The sequence below is a fragment of the Jaculus jaculus genome, chromosome 5, assembly GCF_020740685.1.
Source record: "Jaculus jaculus isolate mJacJac1 chromosome 5, mJacJac1.mat.Y.cur, whole genome shotgun sequence".
Taxonomy (NCBI): domain Eukaryota; kingdom Metazoa; phylum Chordata; class Mammalia; order Rodentia; family Dipodidae; genus Jaculus; species Jaculus jaculus.
This window is the reverse complement of record NC_059106.1, coordinates 174589656-174608785: the sequence shown is the minus strand read 5'-3', so window position 1 is coordinate 174608785 and position 19130 is coordinate 174589656. Positions and strand designations below refer to the sequence as shown.

Genomic DNA, 19130 nt, shown 5'->3' with positions numbered 1-19130 from the left:
TGACTTAATGTTAGGGGCAAAGTTTCAAGGGGTCCCATTTTTGGAGAACCAACTAGGCTCACAGCAACAAATTGTACAACCTGTGTTTACTTTGGGGCCTCAGTCAAATGATATGAAATCTGTGGTAGTTTTGCCAAACCCACTGCTTAAAGATGTGAAGTCTGTGGAGATGAACAAACAGTCATTGCTTTGTAGTACAAATGCTATAAAACTGACATCAGGCTTTGGGATGCAGGATTTGGAATATGAAGTATTTACCCTAGAGCCTTGTTTTCAAAACATGAAGTCTGTGCCATTGAAACCGGGACCACAACCTCCAAATGTGGATTCCTTAGGGTTGGCATCATGCCTTAGGTCACAATGTGTTAAATCTGTAGTCTTTGCACCAAAGCCATGTTTTCAAGATGTAGAACCTATGCAGCTGAGGTTAGGGGCCCAAGAGCAAAGTATGGACTACCAAAAATTGACTTTAGGATGGCACGGTATGGACCCAATGGTGTTAGAGCCAACCAGGAAGTTCTTATCAGGACCAGCATTGACTAGTGTCAGATTTTCAAATTTGATTCCAGAATCACAGCAACCAGGTGTGAAATCTTGGGATTTTACTCCAGAGTCAAAGTGGGAAAGTGTAAAACATGTGAAATTGTCTTCAGTGTCCCTGCAACAAACTGTAAAATCCATGGAGTTATTACCAAAGTCACTGCTTCAAAGTGTAAAACCTGGTAACCAATTCCCCCAAACAAATTATCAGATCACAGCATCTTCTGAAGTCATCCATAGACCAGAACATCACCTTGTGGAATACGCAGAGATGATTCCAAATGCAAAGTTTCAAGTCTCCAAATCCATGGGTTTAATTTCAGCACCAATTTATCAAAACACAGAATCTTCAGAAACAAAAGAGTTGGTACATAAAAACACAGAATCTGTAGAGGAATTGGTGGGGCTGGACCCAAAATTGACCAGTAAAGTCATGGAATCTTCAGAGATGCCTCTGCAGTTATATCTTCAAGCATCAGGATTTGTTGCTCCGACTCCAGTGCTAAGGGATCAAGTCTCAAAGCCCTTAGAACTAACCCCAGAGAAAAGCTACCAAGTCCCAGAAACTCTGGAGTTGCTTTCTCACTCACGGCCTTCATTTAAGGATTTGGAGGAGTTATATACAAAGCAAGTTACCGAATCAAAAGGAATGTCTACAGAGCTCAAGCATGTAACAGAAGCAATGGGGTTGACTTATGAAGCAAGACTTCAAGGGAAAAGATTTGTTAGGATGGCCCCAAAGCCAGTAGTAGTAAGTCAAGCAACTGAACATGCAGAGAAAACTCAAAGGCCTTGTCCTCAAGACTTGGAACCTGTGGCACTGGTTTCTGAGGGAAGACCACCAAGGCAAGAATCTGTTGTAGTGACAACAAAGTCATTGCATCATGCCCCAGCTTCTCTTTCAGAGATGACACCAGGGCTAGGCCATCACATTCCTGCATCTATGGAGTTGACCCCGAAGTCACAGCTTCATGTGGGATCTTCAGCAATAGGTTTAGGGCTAGGACAAATGGAAGAATCTTTAAAGTTGTCTCCAAAGCAAATAAGTCAAGTTGCAAGAAATGTGAACTCTGTAGACCTCACCTGTGAGCCGTGGCAGCAAGGGCTGACGCAGCCACAGAGTCAAAGTGTGAAAAATTCAGGGAGAGCTCCAACAGGTACACTTGATAAACTGACAGAATGTGCAAGGACACAACTTGAAGTTGCTCAATCAGTACAGGTAGCCCAAGCAGCTCCCCCCAAACTTTCCAAATGTGTGAAAGCAACTCCCGGACCACCATATCAAGTTGTGAAGTCAGTGACAACATCAGAACCAGAGCAGCTGTCCAAATATGGTGAATTGACTCCAAAACTACAAGATGTAAGATTTTCAGAGTTGACCTCAAGACTTTGGCTCCAAAATATGAACTCTAAGAAAGTAAACACACAGCCAACACACCAAATTTTGGAAACAATGGAGTTGTCAGGATTTCAAATTATAAAGACTGTGTTAATCCCAGGACCACTGCTTCAGGTTGTAAAATCTGAAAAATTAGCACCAGGACCAATTCCTCAGGTAGTAGAACCACTAGGAGTTGCCACGGGATCAGAAATTAAAGTATTGGATTGTTTGAATTTATTTCCAAGACCACATCTTCCAAAACAGATAAAACCTATAGAATTAACTCCAAGGCCAAATATTCAAGTGAATTCTACAGAATTAACTTCACAGCAAGCATCTCCATTTGAGGAATTTACACTATTGACTCATGCGCAAAGGCTTCAAGCTATAAAATCTGTAGGGATAAAAACAGAGCCTCCTAAGGCAGTGGAATTTGAGGATTTGAATCAAGGTCAGCAGTGTCTGGATAAAGAATCTGAGGTGTTAACATCAGGAGAGTTACAAGTAGGGAATTACTTCTCTAGAATCATACACAACCCTTCAATCCCACCTACTTCAAGATCTGTCAAAACATCTGAATTAGGAGGACTTCAGGAATTTGGGGTGTCAGATGGATCACGAACTTTGGATAAGAAAAACTTTGGGATGGATACTTTGTGGCTGCCTGAGACCTATACATACCCTATTATGATACAATCTCCCTCTCTTCCACTTCCCCTTCATAATCAACTCTTTGACCAGACAGTGAACACTGGGGAAACAACATTTCCTGAGAGCTGGGGAATGGATGTCATATCTAAGAAAGGGACTGTGAGGAAGCACATGGAGGAATTAGAGGAGTCACTGCAGAACCAGTCCCCATGTCCACTGCAAAGCTGGAGAGCACCATCTGAGAACTTTCAGTCCGGGGTAGGGGCTCGAAGAGGTCCAATCCGGTCTTTCCTGGGCAGACAACAGAATATCTGGGAAAGTCATGCCTGTAGGCAGCGCCTACCTAGGAAATATCTTTCCACTATGCTAATGCTGGGGAATGTTTTGGGGACCACTATGGAAAGGAAGATTTGTTCTCAAACACGTTTAGCAGAAGGAGCCACTGAAGATATCTGTCAATCTATTCAGAATTTATTTGGAGTTCCAGCTGAACTGATGGAATTTTCCCAGACCTTGCTAAAGAAGAGTCCAAGTATAATTTCACAGACTTCAGTAGTCAAAAACTATATTCAGAGACATACTTTATGCCATGGCTATGAGAAAAGAATGGCCATAAGGATGTGGACACGTGGTTCTACATCTTCCATAATACGGCAATACTCTGGGACCAGATTGGGAATAAAGAAAACAAACTCAAAGCTCAGTGATATGTTCCAGGAGGCCACTCGGCACACACCTGTCTCATGTGCAGGGGGCCAGTTTCCTGCCTTAGTAAAACCAGCATCTTCCTTCAGGATATTTTACAACAGGGAAGATTCTGTTTCCACGAAAGAGTGTGAAAGCTCACAGGGTGACACGCATGCAAGGACTTTTGAATCCCAACACTCTTTCAAACCAAGTTATTTTTCCCAAGCTAAGACCGACTTCTCAGAACAGCTCAACTGGCAACAAGATCTGCAGTTAAAAATAGCAGCAAAACTCTTAAGGAGTCAAATACCCCCCAACATGCCCCCACCTCTGGCTTCAGGTCTTGTCCTAAAATACCCCATCTGCCTACAGTGTGGCCGATGTTCAGGATTTAATTGCTGTCATAAGTTACAGTCTACTGTTGGGTCTTATCTTCTCATCTATCCACAGCTCCACCTTGTAAACACTCCTGAAGGCCATGGTGAGGTTCGACTGCATCTTGGCTTTAGGTTGCAAACTGGGAAAAAGCAAGTCTCAAAGTATCGTGGAAGAGACAGATCAGCTATGCGAAGGCGCACTGCATTGCCACCACAAAGGAAAACTTCTAAGAGTCCTATTCCCACACAAGATCTCCAGTCAAGATCTTCCCAGTCTCCTATGCCTGTACAAGTCCACATTAGGCAAAGGCAATGGGGCAGTCCTGACATGGTAGGAAAGAAAAAAATTGGAGATTTGGGGCACTATGAATTCCACAAAGTTCACTCCTTATCAGAAAGTGATTTTGAAAGTAATTGGGATGGAAAATGGGCTAAAATGAGACTCAAGAAGACATCTACTTTTAAATATCCAATAAAGAGAATCACTGAGCAACTTAGACCACAAGACACCAAGCTCTATACAAACAATACAGCCTCGATAGAGAGTCCCTCTAGAGAATCATCAGTCCCTTTAAGAAAGAATAATTCTGGAGCAAGTCTGACAAATACTGCTTCCTTAAAAAGACAGCCTAAGAAATCTTCCCAGCTCAAGTTCATGCAAGTGCTTTTGCAGGGCTTACGGCAGGCATTACAAACATCACATAGAATTATGGCTTTTGCTGGACAGAAGCCTAGGGGCAGGATGAGACTAGATAATTTATGGTCAAACAAAAGTTATCATTCAAAACAAAAAGATTATCGCTTACCAACAGACAGCAAAAGAAACAGGGTTCAAGTTATCAAACAAAGTTCAACAACTTCAACCATTAAACAAGAGGACATATTGTGGGGAACCAGAGGCCAATGCAGATCAACTCAACAGTCAAAAGACGAGAGCTCTTTCCAACCCAGATCTCTCCAATTGCTGGAGACCATGCTTTCCCAAACAGATAAAACTTTCCTAACTTCCTCAGTCATACAGCCTTTGAGTACAATTCGAAATGAAAGCAACAGAGCAAAGAAAAACTGTAATGGTGAACTCTCCAGCCAAGAGTCTAAGAACCTTCCCAAACAAGGAGCCAGACTTCAGGCCCAAGGAAGAATTCTATCTGGTTCCCTTTTGAAGAAGACCTTGCCCAGTCGCTTTAAAGAGAAACATACACACAAGGACCGAAACCAGCATAGCTTCTTTACGGAGAAAAAGAAACCCTTACACAATGCTTTGGAGAAGAGCTCGTATAACCCCTCTAAAAGAATGGTTCCTAATCTCTTTGTCTGGAGCCATCTCAGCCCCGCTAAGAAAATTCTACGAAATAGTTCTGCAAGGAGACATAGCAGTCCTCCTCGTAGAAAGCACCACAGTCCCTCAGAGAGAAGCCTTCGAAGAGTCTCTGACAGGAGTCATCACAGTCCTTCTGAGGGGAGACGCCCACTGAGGAGGCGACACAGCCCCCCCAAAAGGAGTTCGCGCAGTTCCCCAGAGAGGAGACGACACAGCCCCCCCCAAAGGAGTCCGCGCAGTTCCCCAGAGAGGAGACGACACAGCCCCCCCCAAAGGAGTCCGCGCAGTTCCCCAGAGAGGAGACGACACAGCCCCCCCCAAAGGAGTCCGCGCAGTCCCTCAGAGAGGAGACGACACAGCCCCCCCCAAAGGAGTCCGCGCAGTCCCTCAGAGAGGAGACGACACAGCCCCCCCCAAAGGAGTCCGCGCAGTCCCTCAGAGACAGCACCCAGTCCCTCTAACAGGCGGCGGCACAGTCCCTTGCACAGGAGCTCACGCAGTCCCTCTGAGAGATGTGTCAGTCCCTCAGAGCGGAGACATCGCGGTCCTTCAGAGAAAAGCTGTGGCCGCCTCTCTGAGAGAAGCCCTCCCAGTCCCTGTGGCAGAAGTCATACTTCCTCTGGAAGAGCCCGTCACAGTCCCTTTGAGAAGAGGCCAATCAGGCCCTCGGCACAGAGCGGGGGTGACCAGCCTGAGAGAGCTGAGAGGAGCGGACATAGCCGTTCTGGAAGGAGTCAGCGCAACCACTCGGAGAGAATCCACCACGGTCCCAAGGAGAGACTCAGGCCCAGCTCCCCCAAGGGGAGGCCCACACAGAGCTGGTCCACAGGTTTAAAGAGTTATTCAGATATGGCCCCCAGGGACCACGCTGAAAAACCCAAAAGCCGGACAAGTTTGGAGGCTTGAAGCTAGTAGGTCAGGAGAGATCCGCCCCTACTTAAAAGAGTCTCCCAGAAGTCTTCACCTAGCTGCCCTTTCCCGGCTTCTTTCCTGATCAACCACGGCTCCAAGCTCTGCACCCTTGGCCATGAAAGGGCGTCTACTCTGGGGGCTGGGGCGGCGAAGAAGGGTCTGTCATTCCCCTACGAGCAATAAAGGGCAGCAATGAACTTCAAGTGCATGCACAGGACCATTCATGGGTGGGTGGGACAAGGTGGAGGGATGGGCATCCGAAGCCGGGTCCCCTGGTGTCCCTGGGGCGGGGGGGGGGGGGTCCTGCCAGGGCGAGGGGTCTCGTCACGTGATTCGTCCACCGCGGCGAGGCGGAAGTAGACGGTGGGAGCGGGGCTAGGCGGCGCCCGGACCACATCCGGGAGAGGCGAGCGGAGCGGAAGTGGCGTCGGTGTGGCCGGAGCCCTTGGGTGGAATTGTTAGGCGTGGAGGGGGAGTGATGTCTTCCAGACTCGGTGCAGGCCCCGCCGTGAGTTTCTTGGTGTGACGGTGATGCTGTAGAGGTAGTGCTGTCGAGCCCCGCGGGAGCACGCGCTCTCCTTTGTCCCGTGCCCACGGTGGCTTCTGTCACCATAGGCCCCACCCTTTAGCTCGGACCCACCGGCCCCCCTTTTCTGTTCCCACTTTTTTTTTTTTTTTTTTTGTCTGTTCTCCATCTCCTCGGACTCAGTTTCCAGCCAGATCGCCGTTGGTGTCGATTCCCTTTGCATCCCTAGTGCCTCCCACATCCGTTGTCTTTTTTTGTTGTTGTTTTTCTCTCTCTCGAGCCTCTATCTGAGATAGGGCTTTGAGAATGGGAAAGGATGAAGGCTCTGGCATCGCCAACCTGCCTTTACATTATAGAAAAATAGGATGGCACACTTTTCCTAAGAAGTGCTGCCTTCTTTCCGTCTGAGGTAGTTGCCCGGGGAGAGCTTGGCGGCTTCTGGGCACCAGGGGGATTCATCTCTGTGGCAGAGGTTCAGAAGTCCCTGGCACTCACTCGTGTGCTTGTGATTTGCCAGACTCCGGGACCCACATCTTTTAAGCAGCAGAGGAGCGCCAGGATCGTAGGAGCTAAGAAGTAAGTGAGGATTTCTGAGGACCTTTATATCGTTGTGTCACCAGCGCCGGTGGAAACGTTCTGGATTTGCACTGTCCAGTATCCGTAGACACCAGCCATATATGGCTTGGGGCACTTGAGATGTAGCTAGTGCAATTGAGGAATTGAATTTTAATTAACTTTAATTAATAGCCACCTGTGGTTAGTAGCTACTGGATTGTCCAGTGGCATGTCTTTATAGTGGGGGGGGGGATTCTAGCTCCCAAGAAAAATACACACCATAATAAATATGGACTGGATGATTTAGTGGTAGTGCTGCATTTAAAAAAATATTTTACATTTATTTATTTATTTATTTGACAGAGAAAGAGGGGGTGGGGAGAGAGAAAATGGGCCCGCCAGCACCTCCAGCCATTGCAAACGAACTCCAGACGCGTGTGTCTCCTTGTGCATCTGGCCAACATGGGTCCTGGGGTATCACACTGGGTCCTTTGGCTTTGCAGGCAAACGCCTTAACTGCTAAGCCATCCTTCCAGCCCCTGCATTAAAAAAATTTTTTTGCACATCAAATTTGTGCTCATAATTGCATTAATGAACTTGGGGCGGAAGATAAAAATGGCTGTAAGAAATCCTTAATGTTATCAAGCTACTTGACTGCAGTACTGCTTTATTATTTTGTATAATGAATGTACTAAATTTTTCCAGAGTTAATATAAAACGAAAGCTTTTTATTAACTAGAATCTCTCCTTAGGTGACTTCATTCATTTAAATAACACTTACTAAACGTCTGGTTTGTAGGTTGGCATAGAGACATGAAAAACAAATAAAGGCTGGAGAGATGGCTCAGCAGTTAAAGGTGATTGCATGTAAAACCTGGCAGCTCCAGGTCAATTCCCCAGCACCCACGGAAAGCCAGATGTACGGAGTGGTGCATGCATCTGGAGTTCATTTGCAGTGACAAGAGGCCCTGGTGTGCTCATTTTCACTCTCTTTCCTTGTCCTTGTAAATAAATATTAAATAAATAAAATTTAAAAAAAAAGAATTCTTAAAAAAAAAAAAGGAAAATCAGCTGGGCATGGTGGCACACACCTTTAACCCCAGCCCTTGGGGGGAGGGGGAAGGGAGGCAAAGGTAAGAGGATCACTATGAGTTTTAGGCCACCCTGAGACTACATAGTGAATTCCAGGTCAGCCTGGACTAGAGTGAGACCCTACCTTGACAAAAAAACAAATAAACAACAACAACAACAAAAGAATAAGCAGTCCAAATAGAAGATAGGCAAATACATCAACACAATAGAGTGCAATAAGTTAAAAAAAATTTTTTGAGGCAAGGTCTCATTGTGTAGTCCATACTGGCCTGGAATTCTCAGTGATGTTCAGCCTGGCCTCCGGTTTGCAATTCTCCTGCCTCTTCCCTGGGTGTTGGGATTATAGGCCTGTGCCACTACATACTTGGCTTAGTAAATTATTAACTACCATTATTAATTAATTTTGGGGGGGTTGAAGCAGGGTCTTTCTCTAGCCCAGACTGACCTAGAATTCACTATGTAGTCTGAGGGTGACCTTGAATTCATGATCCATCTACCTCTGCCTCCCTGGTGTGTGCCACAACACCTGGCTTTATTTATTATTTTGAGGCAGAATTTTACTCTTGGGGGAAGGGGCTGACCAGGAACTCACTGTGTAGCTCAGACTAGAATTGAACTTGTGGCAATCCTCTTGTGTTGTTGGCTTTTTGAGTGCTGGGATTACAGGTATGAGACACCATGCTCAGCTAGTAAATTAAAAACACACACACACACATATGACAGAGAGAGCACGCACATGGGTGTAACAGGGGCTCTTGGCACTGCAGACAAACTCCAGATGTACTTCTGGTTTACATGGGTACTGGGGAATTGAATGCTGGGCCTGCAGGCTTTGCAAATAAGTGCCTTTAACCTCTGAACCACTGCCCTAGCCCTAGTAAATTTTTGGGGGGGAGTGTATCTCGAGGTAGGGTCTCCCTCTAGACTAGACTGACCTGGAATTCACTATATAGTCTCAGGATGGCCTCAGACTCACAGCAATCCTCTTACTCCACCTCCTAGTAAATTCTTTTAAATGGGAATTTAATAGAACTTTTGGGAAAAGGAGTAATAATTTGGAAGGGAAGTGTTAACAAAACAAATCACTCCAAAGCAGTGACTTGAAAACCAAAGGATAACACAGTTAATCAGGAGAGACTTTTTTTTGTTTGTTTGTTTTGTTTTGTTTTCAGGAGAGAGAGCAAGCATTTGACAGGTAAAAGAAGTTAATGGAAATAACAACTAGTTCTATATCATTGGCATGGAGAATGGGAGTGGGATTATGGGTATGGGGACATCCTTTAGCGAGATTAGCAGGAACCAGATCATGAAGGACCTTTTATGGGCATACTAAGGTGTTAGTTAAGGTCACTGTGGTAGATCTATGGAGGATGAGTCAGAAGGGTACTTAGAAACTGGTTCCAAGACCATTATAGTAACCTGGGAAAGAAATGAACATCAGCAGGCCTGCCAGGTTCTTCAGGGTGCTTGCTTGAGAAGCCTGCTGGCCCTAAGGCCAGCCACACAAAGTAACACATACGTTTACAGCAGCAAGAGGCCCTGGAACTCCAGTTCTTTCTTTTCCTTTGTCTCTCTCTTTCATAAAAAAAGAGATAAATAAGTAAATAAATAAAATGGACATGTAGTCTGTGGTAGTAATACTATATTAGGAGTATACATGGTTATTGTTGGAGAGAGATAAGAGGAAGGAACATAGGATGTCTGTGGGTAATTTGGGGCAGCCTTCTGGCTGTTGGCATCATAAACTGAATTGAGAATTTCTAAATGAGGAACATTTGGAATAAACATAAGTGGACTTGGACCTCAGATGAGGAATTGATTTGAAATATAGGCTTGATGATTGTCTGGTATAAAAAGTAATTGGAGCCGGGCGTGGTGGCATATGCCTTTAATCCCAGCACTCGGGAGGCAGAGGTAGGAGGATTGCCATGAGTTCAAGGCCATCCTGAGATGAGAGAGTTAATTCCAGGTCAGCCTGGACCAGAGTGAGACCCTACCTCGGGGGAAAAAAAAAAACTAATTGGGAGACGGGCGTGGTGGTGCACGCCTTTAATCCCAGCACCCAGGAGGCAGAGGTAGGAGGATCACCTTGGGTTCAAGGCCACCCTGAGACTCCATAGTGAATTCCAGGTCAGCCTGGGCTAGATTGAGATCCTACCTCGAAAAACCAAAAATGGAAAAAAAAAAAAAAGTAATTGGGGACTGGAGAGATGACTTAGTGGTTAAGGTGTTTGATGCAAAACCCAACAACTCGAGTTCCGTTCCTTAGTACCTACGCAAAGCCAGATGCACAAAGTGGCGCATGTATCTGAAGTCCTTTTGCAACCCTGGAGTACCCATTCTCTTTGCAGTCAGGAGTGGTGGGGCATACCTTTAATCCCAGCCCTCAGGAGGCAGAGGTAGAAGGATTGCTGGGAGTTTGAGGCCAACCAGAGACTACATCTACATAGTGAATTCCAGGTCAGCCTAGGCTAGAGTGAGACCCTACCTGGAGGACATGTGCACGTGTACACACACACACACACACACACACACACACACACACACACACACGATTCCAGGTGTGGTGATACACAGCTTTAATCCTAGTACTTGAGAACCTTAGGTAAAAGGGTTAGGCTACAGAGTAAGTTCCAGGTCAATCTAGACTAGAGTGAGATACTGCTTCAAAAGCAAAACAAGAAAAAAAGTAATTGGAAACAAGATACTTTCCTCTACAAGATGAATATTCATGAGTTTTTGCCTAAGGATAATCACTGAAAAAAAAATAGGAAGATGAATGGTCTCCCATTCTCTAATCAGGACTGGAATCATTGAGAATCCTCATTTTTAACTATCTTCCTAGGAGATTATGGTCAGAGTAGAAAGGACTACTGTGAAACCATGCTGTATGCTAAGACTTTAAAGACAGGCAGAATTGGGTGTTGGGATGATGAAGGGGCTTGTTTGCAAAGCCTGCTACCCAGGTTCAATTCCCAGGCCATCCATATAAAGCAGACAAACACAAAAAGTGGCCCAAGCATCTGGTATTCATTTGCAATAGCAAGAGGCCCTGCTGTGTCTGTGTGTGTATGTGTCTCACCTGGCCTATTTTTTTTTAAATTGTGTTTATGCTTATTCCTGAGAGGGGTATTTCTGAGTCCTACACTGAAAATCACTATAGGAGAGTAACTGGAGTTACATGGATTTGTCTCTTCATGGCCTAGTGGTGCTGCAAAATCTTTATTTTTTAATTTATTTTTATTTTTATTTGAGAGAGGGAGAATGAGCACACCAGGGTTTCTAGCCACTGCAAACCAACTCCAGATGTATCTGCCACCTCATGCATCTGGCTTATTGGGACCAGGAGAATGGAACCTGGTCCTTAGGCTTTGTAGGCAAGTGCCTTAACCACTAAGCAATCTCTTTAGCCTCAGCCCATCTTTTCCTTTCTTTCTCTCTCTTCCTGTCTTTTCTTTCTTTCTCTTCCTTTTTCTTTCTCTCTTTCTCTTTCCTACTTTATCTCTCTCACATAAATAATAAATAAAATGTTAAAAATATATTAAATAAAGAATATACTAGAGTTTGATATCATAACCTAGTATCTTTTTGTTGTTGTTGTTTGTTTGTTTGTTTGTTTTTTGGTTTTTCAAGGTAGGGTCTCACTCTAGCCCAGGCTGACCTGGAATTCACTATGGAGTCTCAGGGTGGTCTTGAACTCACAATGATCCTCCTACCTCTGCCTCCCGAGTGCTGGGATTAAAGTGTTTTTTGTTTTTTTTTGAGATAGGGTCTTGCTCTAGCCCAGGCTGACCTGGAATTCACTATGTAGTCTCAAGTGGCTTCGAACTCACAGCAGTCCTCCTACCTCTGCCTCCCGAGTACTGGGATTAAAGGTGTGCCCCACCATGCCTGGCTTCTTGTCACTTAAAAAAAATTATTTTGTTGGTTTTTTTTTTTTAGAGGTAGGATCACATTGTAGCCCAAGCTGACCTGGAATTTACTATGTAGTCTCAGGGAGGCCGTGAACTCATGGGATCCTCCTCCTCTGCCTCTTATATGCTGGAATTAAAGGCGTGAGCCACCAGACATGGCTCAACTTATTTATTTGAGAGAGAAAGAGAGAGAAAATGGGTGTGCTAGGGCCTCCAGCCACTGCAAATGAACTCTAGATGCATGTACCCCCTTGAGCATCTGGCTTACGTGGGTCCTGGGGAATCAAACTAAGATCCTTTGGCTTTGCAGGCAAACACCTTAACTGCTAAGCCATCTCTCCAGCCCCCTTTTAAACTTTTTAAATTGACAACTTCCATAATTGTGACAATAAGCCATGATTATTTCCTCCCCTCTCCCACTTTTGCCATCACAAATCCACTCGTACTTATTATTCTAAAGAGAGAGAGAGAGAATTGGCATGCCAGGGCCTTAGCCCTGCAATTGAACTCCAGTTGCCTGTATCATCTAGTGGGTGTGTGTGACCTTGCGCTTGCCTCACCTTTGTGTGTCTGGGTTATGTGGGATCTGGAGAATAGTACATGGGTCCTTATGCTTCATAGGCAAGTGCCTTAACTGCTATGCCATCTCTCCAGCCCCAGATCCACTCTTCATCATATCCCCTCCCCCTCTCAGTTAGTCTCTAATTAATTAATTAATTAGTTAATTTTGGATTTTCAAGGTAGGGTTTCACTCTAGTCCAAGTTGACCTGAAATTCACTCTGAAGTCTCGGTGGCCTTGAATTCACAGTGAACCTCCAACTCTGTCTCCCAAGTGCTGGGATTAAAGGTGTGTACTACCACAGCAAACTCTCTTTTATTTTGATGTCATCTTTTTCCTCCTATTGTGGGGGTCTTGTGTAAGTAGTATTAGGTACTACAAGGTCATAGATATCAAGACCAAATTGTGTCTAGAAGATTGCATTGTAAGCAGTTCTACCCTTACTTGGGCTTTTCTTTCTGCCACCTCTTCTGCAATGGATTATTATTATTATTGTTTTGGTTTTTCAAGGTAGGGTCTTACTCTAGCTCAGATTGACCTATTCACTATGTTGTCTCAGGGTGGCCTTGTACTCACGGCAATTCTTGTACCTCTGCCTCCTAAGTGCTGGGATTAAAGGCGTGTGCCACCATGCCTGGCTTTATTTTCCTTTTTTTGATCAGTTGCATCAGGGTTTATAGGGTTTGTAATTTCAGTCCTTAGGAGGCTGAGGCAGGAGAATCACTTCAGGTCAGCCGAGACATATGGAGTTCCAGGCAAGTCTGGACTACATAGCAAAACCCCTGTCTTAGTACTGCCTCAGGTCTCAAGAGCTCCCAAGGAAGCAACCTGTTGCCGTGGTGTTCAACATGAAGCCAGGCCTGGAGTCTTCTTTTAGGAAAGGATTTGACACATTCTGTTTCTTCAATAGGCATAGAGTACATAGATTTTCAGTTTCTTCTTGGAATCAATTTTATAAATTATATATATTTATTTATATGTATATATGATGGAGAGATGGCTTAGCAGTTAAGGTGCTTGCCTGCAAAGCCAAAGGACCCAGGTTTGACTCCCCGGGACCCACAGAAGCCAGATGCACAAGGGGGTACATGCATCTGGAGTTCGTTTGTAGTAGCTAAAGGCCCTAGCACGCCTATTCTCTCTCCCTTTCTCTCCCTCCCTACCTATTTCTGTATCTCTCTCTCAAATAAATAAAAATTAAAAAAAATATATCTCGGGCTGGAGAGATGGCTTAGCAGTTAAGCGCTTGCCTGTAAAGCCTAAGGACCCCGGTTTGAGGCTTGATTCCCCAGGACCCACATTAGCCAGATGCACAAAAGGGCACATGCGTCTGGAGTTCATTTGCAGTGGCTGGAAGCCCTGGCGCGCCCATTCTCTCTCTGTGCCTCTCTTTCTCTCTGTCTGTCACTCTCAAATAAATAAATAAAAATAAAAAATTAAAAAAATATATCTTTCTCATTCTCTACCTCCTTCTCTATCAAGTAAGTAAATAAAATATACTCAAAAATTATTTTATTTATTTATTTGAGAGAATGGGCACACCAAGGCCTCCAGTCGCCTTACACCTAGCTTATGTGAGTACAGGAGAATCAAACATGGGTTCTTAGGCTTCACAGGCAAGCACCTTAACCATTAAGCCATCTCTTCAACCCTATTTTATTTTCATATTTAATTTTTTTTTCTTTACTTGCAAGCAGGCAGAAAGAGACAGAGAGACAGAGAGACAGGGTGCACCAGGATCTCCAGCCACTGCAAATGAGCTCTAGACACATGTGCTAGTTTGTGCAACTGGCTTTACATTGGTACTGGGGAATCAAACTTGGGTTGTTAGGCTTTGTAGTCAAGTGCCTTAACTGCTGAACCATCTCTCCAGCCCCCAATTTTTCTTTTTTTTTTTAAATTTTTTTTTTTGTTGTTCATTTTTTATTTATTTATTTGAGAGCAACAGACACAGAGAGAAAGACAGATAGAAGGAGAGAGAGAGAGAATGGGCGCACCAGGGCTTTCCAGCCTCTGCAAACGAACTCCCGACGCGTGTGCCCCCTTGTGCATCTGGCTAACGTGGGACCTGGGGAACCGAGCCTCGAACCGGGGTCCTTAGGCTTCACAGGCAAGTGTTTAACCGCTAAGCCATCTCTCCAGCCCCCAATTTTTCTTTTTAAGATATCTTAAAATGAAACCTTAAATCCTTGACTCTAGATTATCATTTCTTTAAAAAAATATATATTTATTTGAGAGTGAGAAAGAAAGAGGCAGGGAGAGAGAGAGACTGTGTGTGTACACCAGGACCCCTAGCCACTGCACATGAACTTCAGACACAAGTGCCACCTTGGTTGCATCTGGCTTACATGGGTACTGAGAAGTTGAAGCTGGGTCCTTAGGCAAGTGCCTTAACTGCTAAGCCATCTGTCTCTCCAGCCCTCAACTTTGCTTTTTTTTTTTTTTCTTTCCCTGAGGTAGGGTTTCATTCTGGTCTAGGCTGACCTGGAATTCACTATGGAGTCTCAGGGTGGCCTCGGACTCAACGGCTATCCTCCTACTTCTGCCTCCCGAGTGCTGGGATTAAAGGTGTGTGCCACCATGCCCGGCTAAAAGTATTTTACTTATTTAAATATGAGAGAGAAAAAGAGAGGAGAGAAAGGCACAGATACAGGGAATGGGCACAACAGGTACCCTAGCCCACAGGAATGCCCCCTTAGGCTTCAGGCTTGCGTGCATCCTAGGGATTCAAAGTGTGGTCCTTGGGCTTCAGAGTCCAAGGCTTAATTGCTAAGCCATCTCCCAGTTCTCAACTTTGCTATTTAAGATATCTTAAAGTAAAACCTTAAGTCCTTGATTCTAGGTCTTCATCTCTAATACAAGCAATTAGAACTTCCTTCTAAGTTATGTTAGTTGTAGCTACACATTGGGAAGAGTAGGTTTTTTGTTATTCATTGTAAAATATCTTTTTTCGTATTTAAGTATTTGAGAGAGAGAGAATACATTTGCCTGGGCCTCCTGCCACTGAAAACAAATTCAAGACACTTGTGCCACTTCGTGCACCTCGTTTTATGTGGGTACTGGGGAAATCAAACTGGGTCATCAGGCTTTGCAAGAAAGTGCCTTTAACTGCTGAGCCATCTCTCCAGCCATCATTATAAAATATTTTTCAAATTTTCCTTATGATTTCATTTTTTTTTTTTTTTTTCCTAGGCAGAGTCTTACTTCTAGCCCAGGCTGACCTGGGACTCTGTAGCTCCAAGCTGGCTTCAGACTCACAGTGATCCTCAGCCCCAGTACTGAGATTAAAGGCGTATGGCACCACACCCAGCGTATGTTTTCTTTTCTTTCTTTCTTTTTTTTTTTTTTTTTTTTTTGTAGTTTTTTGTAGGATCTCACTGTAGCCCAGGCTGACTTGGAATTCACTCTGTATTCTCAGGGTGGCCTCGAATTCATGGTGATCCTCCTACCTCTGCCTCCCCAATGCTGGGATTAACTATGCTTTCATTTTTAAATAATTTATTTGTGTATGAGAAAGAGAGAATATGAATATTTGTGTGTGAGAGAGACAATAACGTCTCTTGTCATTGCAGATGAACATCAGATGCATGTGTCATGATGTGCCTCTGGCTTTATGTGGGTTGGTAGGCTTTGCAAGCAAGTAATCTTGAGCCTATGATCCATCTCTCCAGCCCTGTTTTCATTGTTGATGTATGAAATATTTAGATTCTTTAATTTCTAGATAATTTGGATTTTTATTTTTTTGCATCTTGATATCTTACTACTGTTGGCGTCTAATTTGTTTCTGATGTATCAAAGAATACACTGTGCTTTTTTCCCTGTTTAATAATAAAGTTTATCAGGGTTGAAGAGGATGCTTAGTGGTTAAGGTGCTTGCCTAAAGTTTATAGCCCAGGGTACTCTTACCCATTGAGCCATCTCCCTGAACTCTCTTCTTTGTTTTTTCTAGCATACTGATATACTTTTATATTTACTCTGTCCCATATCTGTCCCTTTTCTCTCAGAAGAAACTGTTAGTAGGTATGATGTTTACCTTTAAATATTTATAAATCCCTTTAAAGTTAGATCTGCTTTATACTCTTCTAGACAGTATGTGCTATTAATTTATTGAAATGCCATTGTATTGTACTGGAGATCCTGTTCTGTTTCTTTCTTTTTTTTTCATTCAGTAATATACCTTTTAATTGAATTATGTCTCTACATGTTAAATTGCTTTATTGCATTTGCCAACTGCATAGTATTTCATACTAGGCATCTGTCCCATTTTATCTATATATTTTCCTAAGAATGGTCACCTGTGTAACATCCACTCCCTACAGTCACAATCATCTCTGTGTGATTTCTTTCAAGCTAACTTTTTAAAGTTTAAATTAAAAAATTATTTATTTATTTATTCATTAGAGATGGGGAGAGAGAATGGGCATGCCAGGGCCTCTAGCCACTGCAAATAAACTCCGTATGCACCACCATGTGCATCTGGCTTATGTGGGACCTGGAGAATTGAACCTGGGTCCTAGGCTTTGTAGGCAAGCGCCTTAATTGGTAAGTCATCTCTCTAGCCCTTAAGCTTTTTTTTTTTTTTTTGAGACAGTGTCTACTTATGTAGTGTAGGCTAGCCTTGAAATTGGAGTCCTCCTGCTTTAGCCTTCTAAATGCTGGGACTATAGGCCTGTGTCACCATGTCCAGCTTTTCCAGTCTGCTGAAGCAGGCTAACTCTTTGCTTACTCTTTGCTCCTTGGACTATCTTCATTACACCAGGCAGGGTGAGCTTTCTAAATCCTAAGCTGGAAGTAAGCCTTATATAACTGCTTAGCTAGAATAGGAAGGGTCTAGGGATCCTCAGACCACACTGAGAACAGCTGTTTCACTGCATCTTGAGCCACCTGGAAAAGTGTGTGATACCTTGGAGACTAGGGAAATGGGTCATCCATTAAAAATGCTTGTTTGCAAAGCCTTCTGGCCTGGGTTTGATTTCCCCAGAACCCGTGTAAAGCCAGCCCCAGAAAGTGGTGCATGCGTCTGGCATTCCTTTACAGTAGCAAGAGACCCTAGTGTGCTCATGTGTGTGAGCCAGGCGTGGTAGCACACTTTAATCCCAGAACTTGGGAGGCAAAGGTAGGAGGATTGCTGTGAGTTCAAGGCTAGCCTGGGACTACAGAGTGAGTTCCAGATCAGCTTGGGCTAGAGTGAGACCCTATGTTAAAAGATAATTTTTCCTAAAAAGAGAGAAAATGATACTTTTTAGTTACTTCATCATTTTTCTTAACTGATTTACCAACCACTCTTTGATTTAGAAATCTGGATCCAGCTTTTGATTAGTACTCTCTAGCCAGATTAACTCAGATAAGGGAACATCTGATCTTGAAGTATGAAAAAATGTTGTGTGGCCTAAGTAGAACGAAGCACCTCTGGTGTCAGTGCTGAGAGTGGAGCCTGAGGGATAAGCAGATGAGCAGACGAGGTCTACAGACTGTTCTTTTCCTCTCTTTTTTCATGTGAATCTTTCCATTATGTCCTCTTATCAGAGAGACAGAGCGAATAGGACACAAGTAGTTACCTATCCAAAGAGTAAGCAGCACCCAGTTACTCTGCCCGTTTTATTTTCTCAAATAAATAGGAAGGAAAACCATAAACATTCTTCCGGGGTCTGGGAAGACACCTCAGTGGTTAAAGATGCTTGCAAAGCCTGCTAGCCTGGGTTTAATTCCCAAGTGACCCATGTAAGCTAAATGCAAAATGTGGTACAAGTGTCTGGTGTTCTTTTGCAGTGACAAGACACACACACACACACACACACACACACACACACACACAAGTAAAAATCAATACAGCTGGGTGTGGTGGCGCACACCTTTAATCCCAGCACTTGGGAGGCAGAGGTAGGAGGAGCGCTGTGAGTTCAAGGCCACCCTGAGACTATATAGTGAATTACAGGTCAGCCTGGGCTAGAGTGAAACTCTACCTCAAAAAAAAAAAAAAAAAAAGAAAGAAAGAAAAAGAAAATAAATACAAACTTCTTATTTTTATTTATTTATTTATTTATTTTTATTTATTTATTTTCTTGTTCAAGGTAGGGTCTCACTCTAGCCCAAGCTGACCTGGAATTCACTATGGAGTCTCAGGGTGGCCTCGAACTCATGGCGATCCTTCTACCTCTGCCTCCCGAGTGCTGGGATTAAAGGTGTGTGCCACCACACCCGGCCAAACTTATTATTTTTGCAGAGGAATCAATGTAGTTATAATCTTATGATATAAAGGAACTAATGGGAATTTTCATCAAGCCTCTATAGTATGTAACTCTATGTCATGTCAGTAGCAGGACCCAGTGCTCCATAAAGGATAATAGTTTCCAGTACACCATCCCTCATGATGACTCCTTAAGTGGCTCATCATCTGCCTCCTCGTGTGAACCAGCCAGCGATTTCCCAGCATCCTTCAGAAAGTCTACCTACTGGATGAAGATGAGAAGGATCAAGCCAGCTACCTCGCATGTTGAAGGTATCCATGTCAGAGTCTCAATTCCAAGATAGTAGTTTCTGAAGACATATTTTGAGGAATGTATCTGCTATGACTCTTAAGTACTAAATGCCACATGTATACTTCTCATTAGTGG

At 43.9% G+C, this 19130-nt stretch overlaps 2 protein-coding genes across 12 annotated transcripts in view; both read left to right on the top strand.

The window, feature by feature from the left end:
* Positions 1-6037, top strand: part of C5H2orf16 (chromosome 5 C2orf16 homolog) — a 48476-nt gene extending 42439 nt beyond the window's left edge. Inside the window, 1 exon segment of the mRNA XM_045149226.1 lies at positions 252-6037. Within this exon segment, the coding sequence (XP_045005161.1) occupies positions 252-5863 (5612 nt within the window). The 3' untranslated portion in view covers positions 5864-6037.
* Positions 6038-6250: 213 nt separating this feature from the next.
* Znf512 (zinc finger protein 512) overlaps positions 6251-19130 on the top strand; it is a 40008-nt gene continuing 27128 nt past the window's right edge. For 3 of the 11 annotated variants that reach the window (XM_004669395.2, XM_045148742.1, XM_045148749.1), the window contains exons 1-3: positions 6251-6377; positions 6913-6971; positions 18831-19015. In XM_004669395.2, coding sequence (XP_004669452.1) covers positions 6348-6377; positions 6913-6971; positions 18831-19015 — 274 coding nt within the window. In that variant the 5' untranslated portion in view covers positions 6251-6347. Of the gene's footprint in view, positions 6412-6912; positions 6972-7749; positions 7808-12786; positions 12805-15808; positions 15828-18830; positions 19016-19130 lie in introns of those variants that run through there. The other 8 variants (XM_045148746.1, XM_045148740.1, XM_045148745.1 and 5 more) reach the window with 8 other exon arrangements.